The sequence below is a fragment of the Acomys minous genome (assembly GCF_964271855.1).
Source record: "Acomys minous genome assembly, chromosome: 1".
Taxonomy (NCBI): Eukaryota; Metazoa; Chordata; class Mammalia; order Rodentia; family Muridae; genus Acomys; species Acomys minous.
Window position 1 is genome coordinate 50,775,761 of NC_140483.1, and position 12,050 is coordinate 50,787,810.

General features: G+C 42.4%; 1 protein-coding gene across 5 annotated transcripts in view; it reads right to left on the minus strand.

The window, feature by feature from the left end:
- Positions 1-6,816: 6,816 nt before the first annotated feature.
- The window catches only part of DENND1B (DENN domain containing 1B), a 210,436-nt gene continuing 205,202 nt past the window's right edge, over positions 6,817-12,050 (minus strand). For all 5 annotated transcript variants that reach the window (XM_084799269.1, XM_084799271.1, XM_084799268.1 and 2 more), the window contains one exon: positions 6,817-11,872. In XM_084799269.1, the coding sequence (XP_084655395.1) occupies positions 11,339-11,872 (534 nt within the window). In that variant the 3' untranslated portion in view covers positions 6,817-11,338. The remainder of the gene's footprint in view (positions 11,873-12,050) is intronic.

Genomic DNA, 12,050 nt, shown 5'->3' on the forward strand with positions numbered 1-12,050 from the left:
TGGTAAGAGGAACAGAGTCCTGCACACTGTCCTCTGACCTCCAAATGTGTGCTGTATCACACATTCACTCGTATACACGTGCACACCAGTGATAAGTGTAGAAAAGAGGACTAAAAAGAGAAGAATATTTCCCTATATCCTATAGGCATTAGAAGAATAGTGAGCACATATTTTTTTCGTTTCTAATAATTTAATTCTTTTTTAAAATTTGTTTATTTATTATTATGTATATAGTGCTCTGCCTACATGCACATTTCTTTTTTTAAATTTTATTAATTTATTCAGATTACAACTAAATTGTTATCCCATCAATTGTATCCTCCCATTCCTCCCTCTCGCATTAGTAGTCTGATGTGAACCAGCTTAAAAGTAGGGGCATTTGTTGAGAGGAGCAAAATATCAACGCTTGCTGAAAACCAGCTGACCTGAAGCTCTGAGTGTCCACTAAGGAAGCCAAAGCCACAGTTTCAATCACGTCCTTGCTACTCCACACTAAATGACTTTGCTCCCACTACTGCTGAGCCAAGCCGAACACTGACTAAAGGAATGCGGCTGATTCCATTCAACGCATTGCAGAAACTAGGAAGGTAGGGGGAAAAATCCCAACTCCCTCTAGGGTTCCTACACTAACACTGATAGGGAAACTATGCCTACACTGCTAAAAACGGCAGCGCCACTGCTCCTGGCATCAGCACTGGAAATCTTAAAACAGAGACACTAATACATCGACTCCAGCAAAGCAGCCTTGACGACAACGGGCTACGTTCACTTAGTTTAGGGATTCAAGGTGATGCTAACTTCGAAAAGGAAGCATATGCTTAACGACATTAATGAATTAGAAGAGAAGGGGACCTCCTCCACCAATATAGATAGGACAGTCGACAATATTCCAATATTCAACACAGCGGGTGTTGTTACAAAGATTCTCAATAAGCTAGGAGTTTAAATAATATTCTACAGCCTAGGCCTAGCATCATTCTTAGAAATAAAAGGCTGGCTGTCTACACATAAGAGAAAACATACTAGCCTTTAAGCTTTTGAATCGTAGGATTCCGTCTGAATAACTGCAGAGTTTAGGTACATAGTAGGAGACCAAGGGGGAAAGAGGGAACTTCTGAGGGAGGGAAAGTAGCATCTAGATTGTAAAGAGATAAAGGGGAAACTAGAATAGGTAGCTTAAATGGTGAGTGAGAAGGGGGGGGGAGGGAATATGGGGAGGAGGGACTATTGGGGAGGAGGGACTATGGGGAGGAGGGACTATTGGGGAGGAGGGACTATTGGGGAGGAGGGACTATGGGGAGGAGGGACTATGGGGAGGAGGGACTATTGGGGAGGAGGGACTATGAGGAGGAGGGACTATGGGGAGGAGGGACTATTGGGGAGGAGGGACTATGGGGAGGAGGGACTATGGGGAGGAGGGACTATGGGGAGGAGGGACTATGGGGAGGAGGGACTATGGGGGAGGAGGGACTATGGGGAGGAGGGACTATGGGGAGGAGGGACTATGGGGAGGAGGGACTATGGGGAGGAGGGACTATGGGGAGGAGGGACTAAGGGGAGGAGGGACTATGGGGAGGAGGGACTATGGGGAGGAGGGACTATGGGGAGGAGGGACTATGGGGGGGAGGGACTATGGGGAGGAGGGACTATGGGGAGGAGGGACTATGGGGAGGAGGAACTATGGGGGGGAGGACTCACCCTGAAGATCTATTGAGCAGCCATGCAAAAACCCACTTCTGTACACACTTCCTAAAATATACACAGACACGAAAGAAGTTCAAACAGAGTCACGATATAACGGGAGAGACAGTTCCCGAATTAGACTTCTTACACTACAAAATAAAACCTCTGCTGCCAGGAACGGGTTACATCTTGTTGAGTCATTGGCCAAAAGGATCCCACGGACCATCCAAACCACCACAGGCCGTCTCCAGGGCTATTGGTTACTCTCCACAGCCTGATGGTAAGGCCCTGTTGCTGTAGACACCACTTTCTTATCTTGTGGAACATGGAGAAATTAAGCTGGTGTCGATCTAGAAGATTAAAAAGATTAAAAGCTTTGAGAATGCACACCGACTGACCAAGAAATCAGAAAACTGGCGCAGATGACCAGTTTCAAGGATAAGAGAAAACATGAGGCTATCAAGATGGCTCAGCAAATAAAGGGGCTTGTTGGCAAGCCTGTAGAGAGGACTCGGCACACTACTAGAGCACAGGATCTCAGCCATCATTCTCACCTGGGCACACACGCTGCAATCTACAACAACAGTGACCTGTCTGCCAGACCCACTGCCACAGCAGGGAGAGGCACAAATCAAAACAGAATAAGAAGTCACAGCACACCAGGTAAGGTTGCTAAAACTAGAATAAGCCTAGGACGATGGTGCACACCTGTAATCCCTGCATTCAGTAGCTGAGGCCGGAGGAACCTGTCTCAGAAAGTCCAAAAGAAAAAAAAAATAATGTTATCACTATGCCAACAAGTAAAAGAACCAATTCATGTGACATTCTTAAAAAGCAAAAGGAGCGTGAAAACAAAGTAGTAGTCCTGGGTAAACTAAGACCTCGAGAAAATTCTAACCAAAATATCCATAGTCCTAGCTCATGTTACATGCCCCAAAAACATTCACTTTTGGTATCTAAAAACAATCCCAAGAACAGCACTCTGATTTTCATGGAGAATGAGTCTTTATAGACTGGGAATGACCATCAATCCTAACATTTACCTTTTTTTTTTTTTTAACAATAGTTTCTGAATATTTTTGAGTAAGGTTTTTTTAAAAGCACACCATTTTCAACTGTCAGTTATCATTTGCTTGGAAATTCAAATGATTTTCTAACAGTTTGTTAACAAGCACATCTTGTCTAAAGGAAGCTTGCAAGATTAAGGACAGCATTTCTCTAACATCTGTTTGCAATGCTGGGAATTGCCCAATGGCTGCATACAATTTGGATACTTACCAAATCTCAGAAAGTTTAACTCATCTTTTATTTAAATGTATGTTAACTATTAGGTATGGTGGTATGCTGAAATACGAAGTGAATTTATTAGCGTATTCAGATATTTCAAACGTTAACATTTCAAATAGTTCAAAAGCCCTTAAATTAGAAACTAGTTATTACAAATAATTGTAAATCACAACGTGTAAGTGGTGAAACATTCTCCAAGGTTAAAGGAGGTATGATTACAAAATAACAAAACAGAAGAGCAGGAGCCTGTTTTTGAGAGCTGTTGCTTGAACATAGAAAATTACGTGTGATAGGTAACATGTGTGTATTCTGCAAGGCGTGCTCAGATGTTCTCAACAGCTTTACATGCCAGTAACTAGCTCTGCACTACAAAAAAAAAAAAAAAAGAAACCCACAAATTATACCTTTGCTGTTCTTCAAAATGATGTCAGCAAGCCTGCTCCAGCAGGTCTCTCCCAGAGTCTAGGAAGGGCTCCGTCTCCCATTCTCCAACACATGCAAACAGTATCAAGCATTTAGGGGAGTGGAGAAAGACTGCAGAGCATGCATGATTAAGGCAGAATTAGTCACCGAGCTGGGGCTGTGCGAGGAAAGGAGAAACATCAGCAAGCCAAACGATACGGTCTCAAAAAAAAAAAAAATCAAGAAATGCAATATTCATTTTCGTTTTGTTTTGTTTTGTTGTTGTTTTGTTTTGTTTTAAACATTTGCATAGTTTCTGCAATGAAAAGGTTGTCCAACACTCAGGGAGGCATGTTGAGATGGAAAAGGAAATTGTGTAGGAAGGTCCCTGAGACTGCGTCTTGGTGTCTGTCCAACACTGTGCTGTAATAACCTTGAGGCTCGTCTTTTGTTTCCCGTGGCTGGCAAAGGCCACTTCAGGGAGAAAGGTTTGTTTCAGCTCATAGTTCCAGGTTATTACCCAAGATGGCAGGGATTTCACAGCAGAAGAGCTTAAGGGATCTGATCGCATTCTATCCAGAGTCTAAAAAGAGCAATGAATGCATGCAGACTAATGCCCAGTTGGCTTTCTTGACTCATTCACAGCCCAAGATCCTCTGATCAGGGCATGGTGCCTGAAGCCATAGCAGGTGGGCCTTCCCACATATAGTCATGGTAACTCCCACCCAGACATATTCAAAAGCCTTTCTCCCAACAAAGTCTAGGTTTTGTGAGTTTACAGCGCTGAGCATTGCAGGGCTGAAAGCACACAACGGGATTTATGCCTCTGCTTGGTCACATAGTGCCTGGGTACTTCAAGGATGCTGTTGATATATTTGTGTCTCAGTTGCCTCGTCTCTACAGTGTACCACCTGTAGCATCTATCTACTCCAGAAGTTGTAGAGGCATCTGTACTTTAAGGTCGCCTAGTAATACTATTGGAAAAGGCTTGGAATCCACTGAATTTGATAAAGGTCTATGATTTAATAGTTGTTTTAATGTTTATTTTTGTTTTAGTTTTCCAAGACAGGGGCTTCTCTGTGTTATCTTGACTGTCTTTGACTCACTCTGTAGACCAGGCTGGCCTTGAACTCAGTGATCCGCGTGTCTCTGCCTCCCAAGTGCTTGGATTAAAGGCGTGCTCTGCCACGCCCAGCTCATAATCAAATATTCCAAACAACCAGAACTTTAACTTAAATGGATTACTTAGGAATACTTTTAATCCCCAAGTCATACATAGAAGCTTCCAGGAAATATAAATCTTAAGACCGAACACCTTCTGTATTAAGAGAAATAAAAGATGAGATGAAAGGTTTACGTTAGCTCATCGTTTCACGGCCATCTGTCTGGAGTCCTCTGTGATAAAGCCAAGTGTCAAAATGATGGGATGGCATGGTGGGGGCTGATCACCCCAGGGCAAAGAGATGAACAGTCTCAAATTGATGGCAAAACTGAGAGGATTTTATTTGCCTTGTGTGACATTCTAGACTGTTCTTACGCTGTCAATGCCTCATTCTCTATGCATGTACTTTTAATGGCCTGTAAATCATGTTATCACTGGGCTTTGAGTTTCCAGGGACCATTATATAGTACTTTAAGAGTATTTTCTTTCATTTACATGCAGTGAAAATGAGTAGAGCTTCGAGTTTCTGAATCCATTGGTTACGTGACCATCTTCGATATAAAGATACGGCTAAGTACTGAGACTCGTCTGGTCAAGGTAGCTAGGAGAACATCAAAGTCACCAAAAGCTGGACGCACTCCAGCCTGCCAAGGTTTGCCCTTTCCTTCTCAGAAGTTTGCTTTCTGTTTTGAAACAAGAGAAATTCTACATATTGTTCCTAGTGATCTGGAGCTCAAAAGGAAACATGTTTACTTTCACACAAATTACAACTCTCCTCTGTTGATGGACGCATCATGGCTCTCAAATGAGAAACTCATCTTCCAGTTCCTGGATCTCTGCTCATATTCATCTCTCCCCATTTCACCTGTTCTTGGACCTTCAACTTGTATCAATCAACAAAACTTAGGTACCTTACTCTGAGGACCTGGTGGCCTGAGGACCTTTAAAGCCTGGGAAATTCTTCCTGATTGCTAACCTAGTGAAAAATGTCCAGTCTGCCAGGTATATAAGGTGTGCCTGTGAGAGTGTTTCCACGAATTATCTGACCATAATGGCTCTGTCCTAATGGATAATAAAACCCTTTGAATTCAAATTTTGAATAGATTATTGGGAGACGGAAATGCCACCAAGTGAAGACTTGTGGGAGAAAATGGATCACTGGGGTTGCATCCTTGGAGCTCTATCTTGGCTTGGCTGCTCTCTGCCACTACTATGCTGTGCTCTTTTCCCTGGGATGAGAAGACTCGCCATATGATCTCACCATATGACACTCTGCCTTATCACAGAGGACTACAGATACCCCTGAAACCATGAGCTAATGTCAACCTTTCACTTATCCTTTGACATTATTATGTCAGTCATTTTGCCACATCAAGAAGAAAGCCAATAAATGTTTCATAACTGAGCAGGTACCGCTCAGACAGGAAAATCAGACAGGAGGAGGTTGGGGTTTCCCCTGCAGCAGTTAAAAGACTGGAGGTGGGGACATCAGGATCCTTAAAGCTATTCTCCTGTTAACAGTCAGGGGTGACCGGAGAGCTAGAAGAGCCATCAGCAGCACACAGTGTTGGATTGTGACCAATTTTATTTTCAACATCATCAATGGGTACTTTATGGCAATGCAGTGTTCATTCAACATTTAATTTTGCATATTAAAAAGACTCCCAAGAAATACTTTTATACAGAACATCTTTCCAATAACAGTCAGGGTGAGAGATGATCTACTGTAGCCGCCAGGGCAAGAACAATGAGCCATGTCTTGCTGGTCAGGTTGGTTTGTTTAGACACACTGAACCAACTTCTCAGCTGAAGCAATGGACACCAACTTTGGAAACCTCAATTCTGGGTACCTTACAAGGCCTTTATGTCAAAAGGCTTCATGTGTTTGTTATTGTTTTAGGCACAACTAACTAATAACTGGTTTCAAATTTTTCATTTGTGGTATATGATTATTAAGGAGTTCTCAAAATTACCCATGAAAGCTACTCTACCTAAAACATGGTGACTTAACACAGGCTGTGCACCTATGTATGCACCATATTATACACAATGTAGTTGATTTGTTCTGTCCTAAACATCATGTAGTCAGAGGTGGGATGACGGAAGGTCCTCAACAAGGTTCATCTAAGGACTGATACGGAAGTGAAAAAGAGCATACAGCTTTGACGCATTAACGAGGTAATCATTTGTGACTATACAGCCTAGGTAAAAGACTGCATATCTTCAATGACTTCATTCAATTAAAATGTGGCTTGAAGAACAGACTCCTGGACTATAAAGCATTCTGTTAGCATCACTGTTCAGTACCTTGTTTTATTTTTTGGTTTGTCTGCATATTGCATCCAGAGTTACAAATTTCCCACAGTGCTTTCTGCTTCATTCAAGTATAATAAAAGTAGAAATCTATAGACGCTCTAAGGCTAAACAAACTGTACATCATACAAAAGAATAATTTACATTGAAAAAGTACTGGCAATGCCCTTTATAAGCCTCAACAAAGACCCATCACAAAGGATGTCAGAATCTACATACATGGTTATCAAATAAATACACTGTTTAGATTCATGTGGTGCAAAGCAGAGTGACTGTTAAATGTGTACACAGAGAATCAGCCCTTTGTACCACAAACACTTCTGTTAAAGTAACAGGACTGTCAATACTAATCAAAGGACATGATTTTCTTATTGCATATTCATTCTGGCTGAGGCAGTTAGTTATGATATAATAATGCAATTTCCACAATTATTTTAAATAAACAAAAACACTTCCATTAACTAAAGAAAAAGTAAAATTTTTTTTTTTTTACTTAAATCACATTGAACATTGCTACATACAGTTTTAGGCAAATACTGAAAGACATGACCTTAAGGCATCTGCCAGAAAAGCAGATGTGCATATTTATTTGAACTAAATGATGCAAGAAAAATATTGCACACAATCCTATATTTTAAAATAAAATGTTTGTCTCAATATACATAATTCCCTATTTCATAATCAAATCCTAACATCAAATGGCTTTTGCGAAGCTACAGCCTTTCTAGTCCTTGAAGCTTTAAGAAACAGACACTAACAGGACTCTGAGCTCAACTTGGGAAAAGTCTCGCAGAGAACTGGGTTTCTAAAAAATGACTACCTACATTAAGAGACACTTGGGCAGACACTACATTTAGGGGTTCACTTTATGTTCCTGAACTTTTATTCTGATCTTTAAAATTCTTCTCAGATTCAAGAACCATTGACACCAAACAGTGGAGTTCTTAGGAGAAAATTTACTCATCAAAGTGATGAACTTGTCCTGGAAATCTGAGCAGAGGATAAATGCTGTTCACTTAGTTTAACCAACAGCTACTTTCATGGTCACTGCTGTTCACATCATTAGATACCAGCTCAGGATCCCAGTGACAACGGTTGCTTACAGCTTTGGCTAAAAAGAAAAAGGCTGGATCTAGAAAATGCTGTTACCAAAGATTTCTTTTTTTAATGTAAAATTTGGACTCCCCTCAACATGACGAGGCCCCCGCCTACATACACCCTATGTTACTCCTGAACTGAGAAAGTGGCCATCCATACTGCAAAAGGATGTCACGTCCTGTGGATGGCCAAAGCAAGGACTCGGCCAAGCAGTGTCTCCAAATATGTCCTTTAGGGTGGGATCTTAGCAGCATTCTAGTAACTCACATAATTATTAAAAACGTTAACGCTTCTGGACTTAGAACATACTTTAAATAAAGCAGCTGTCTATAAAAAGTACCTATGCCCCCTGTGTTGATTCTTGAGCTAGTACCATCTAGGCAAGTACCTCCTCACTGTATCTTATTATTATTAATACTTATTATCCTAACACCCACAGGTCCTTTCCCTTTCTAACTGATTCCCCAAAGCCAGGTAGTTGTTTTCTCCCATACCCTTACACCCTGTTTATTAAACCTTGCTCCTGACTGGTACAAAATGTCAATAAATATGTTCTCAATGTTAATCTTGATTTGAAAAAGTAGCCATGCCATAATCTGATATATAAGATAGGCTAAATTAGGTAATCAGCAATATATGCCACTCAGCACATCTTCACTTTGATAAAACAGCCATAGCCAGAGCACTGAGTTATTCCAAGTCTCTTGTAGATGCGAAACATCGTTGGGAGCTCCATTGTTGGCGCTCGGTATTTAGAATGACAGTGCAAGCAGAAAAGTCTGTTTTGAATAGTGGGGACCTCATAAATATTTGGTTTGGGCAAAGCAAAAAGAGAAAATATTCCTTTCATTTATTTCAGAACTCATCCTATTGGCCCTTACACTCTTCTGTATCCATGATAACACTGGGAAGTCACTTTAAATGCTGACCTCAAATGCTCAGGGTTTGGGCGGTATGAAGCACCATCACATGCTTCCAGTCTTCTGGACATTTTTCAAGAATAATATATATAACTTTGTTTTTTTTTTTTAACATAAAATAGCTGTTGTTGCTTATTACAGTAAGGCACAGATTGTCTAAGTGGCTCAGGAGTCATTTGTGAGTGGTGAGTGTTCACAGCAGCCTAGTGTAACAGTGGTGCTTCTCACAAGCTGACTCACAGTGGAAAACTATGGATCTGTGGCCATGGCTTTCTCAGGAAGTAGACTGGGAACCAGTGCTCTGTGCTGCCCTCAGGATGCTCTAATTCTTTACATAATTAATTCTGAAGTGAAAACAGAGACCTCACTTCAAAATTCACATCAAAGGCTCTGCACTCTGGTCAGGACCCATGTAGAATGCTTGCCCAGCAGGGTTAGCACCATAGTAACTTTTTCTCTTCCTACTAAAATCAGTTCTTCTGATCTGTGGCTTTCCAGTCTTTACTTCAGTAAATTGGTATTAATGAAGAACACATACAAGCAAACTCTCATAACCTGGAAATTATTATTGTATAAAAATAAGGATTAAATATACCCTTTTATAGAGAGCCCACCCTCATACAAGGGGGAGGTGGGAATAATTACCTCAAGTAAAGCTACTTACTTACATTCTGGAATGCAGTTTTTAAAAAATGACCTGCATAAATATTTTAAGCACTGTGTTAAACATATCTGCTAAAATTCTAGGTGAAATTATATGGCCTTATTGAGGGTTCTTAAATGGTTTTGCAAACTTTTTTTTTTCTATTAAAAAAAAAGATAATTTTTGAAAAGCAATCATGTTTGTGGATGTGTAGACTAGAGACATGCAGAGTACAAATAAACTAACTTCACACTGCCAGTGTAGCACGAGTGAGCTACATGCCTTTTCAGGTATGTCCCAACGCTAAGCAGTTACTGTGAGGAACGCAGGCTCCACAAGGAATGACAAGGGGCTTATTCTGATAGTCTTCTGCCCTGCATAACTCTGCTGTGCCTGCCCTTCCTTCTTCCCCTCCCTTCCTCCTGCCTGCCTGCCACAGCACAGAGGGGGTGGGGGAGCAAGCTGATGGTGGAGAAACCCAGCAGGTGTTCAAAGTCAACACAACATGGAATATGCTTGCAGCACACACACACACCCTAAAGACACTGCAAATGGCACTTTACTTCTGTGACCTTCTCCCTCAAGCCCATAATCCCAGTGTAATAATGAGGAAGATACCGGACAGATTCCAGGAGCCGCCAATGGACAGCTGATCAATAGTCCTGAAAATTTCAAGGTCACCAAAACCAAGAAGTGAAGTGCCAGGGTGAAGAGCAACCTCAGCAGACATGACAACAGAATGTAATCTAGAACCCTAAGGGGATGATGGGACAGAAAGGGGACACGGCAAAGCCAGAGCTCTGAATACCATGTGGCGCAGCCACACTGGCAGATGCAGCATTGTAACGAAAGGTACCAAACAGGAGCAGGACCAGCGGCTGGGGCAGATGGAGCTCAGTACCACCTTTGCATTTTTCTATAAATCTAGAACATTTTAAATACAAAGGTAATTTTTAAAAAAGCAAACACAAGGTAAGGCTATTCGTTTAGCATCTTCCTGGCAAACCAGGTGAGAGAGGAACAGGACAACTGCCTATCTGGCCTCCGCAGGGCACGCGGCCTTCCTGAGGTGGCCCGCGGTCACACGTGTACAGAGACCGAGCATTGTCTGAGGGGCTTCTCTGTAAGCAGACGCTTTCAACTTCACATTGTAATCCAGCACTTCATGTACGTCACTGAGTGAAAGGGAAATATACACATTTACATTGTTTGGAAAACATGGCTGCATGTCTTTAGAAAAAAGCGAATTAGTTCCGCTCTAGCACTTTTAAGCTTGAAGCAACGGTGAGCGTAATTCCTGATAGAAGAAGGCATTATTGCTGCGCAGGACGAGACAACTGCTCTTTCAAGCTTCCCTTGTAGCATCACGCGGTACCCGTGTGCTGAAACACACCTGGAAGATTAAGGCAATTAGTGGGTTTTCAGGCGACTTTTGATCAGTTTTGACTTGCTCAGTTCATGCTCAACCAGATTAGTACAGTAACTACTGGTTACATGGAGGGGTTACATACACACGCTTAGTTTAAATAAAATGAATGGCATTAAGCACCAAATACTGAGAAAGCTTAAGTTCAAAACACACTCTCAGCCTATATACAAGGTAGTACCCGATTTAACAGCACAGTAGAATTCATTTTACGCTGCAAAGCCAATGGGTAATACAGATCCATGAGATGGACAGAGAGGGAACCGTCCTGAAGGAAAACACTTAGATAGTAGTAAGAGTTGTCATTGCTATCAGCGTTCTGTTTTCTGCTCACATCCTGGGGGATGAATCCCACACGCCTCTGGAAAAGCCAAGAGGCAGGCCACTGGAACTTTACTGGTACTTTAAGTATGGCTTTCACTTCTGCTTTTTTCTGAAGCGTTTAAATCTTGTTGGAAGTCACCTGACATGTGACACAGGGACACTACTTCTTGGAGCAGTCCAGCATCTTCTGAAGGCTCCTTATCCTCTTTCCCGGCTCTCTCCCAGGGAACAAAAGTAGACTGGCGGCTGCCGGGGCCTGGTGCCCGCAGATCCTCTGAAGCCTGACTTAGCGTTTCCTTCCGCTCCTGTTCTCCCTCATGCCCTTGGGAAGCATCGGAGGGAGCTGGCTGGAAACTCAATCTTGAAGTAGAAGCTGGCTCTCCCAGCACAGTAGGGCTACTCATACTGTCAGTGCAGGGGGGCCTGTCACTGTTCTCCTCTTTCAGGATAAACAGACAATCTGTCAACCCACCAGAGGAAACACGCTTCCTGGGGGACGGAGGGAGGTGCTTGCCATGGAGGGCGCTGTCATCCTGCCCGAGATTCCACTCTCCTTGGTCGCCAGCAGCACACAGTAGGGCCAGGTTATTCTCACTGGGAGCATTGGACTTGTTCTGGGAAGGGAAACAACAACTTCAGAAGACTTTCAATAAAATCACAGCGCTGCCTTAGTAACCTGAAGTCGGCTTTGAGAGCAAGCTGGATCCTGACAGTTCCTGCCAGCTCTGTGAACAGGGATGAGGAGTGGGGTGGGCACTGGGTGAACTCTGCTTTCTTTGTGTTTAGATTGTC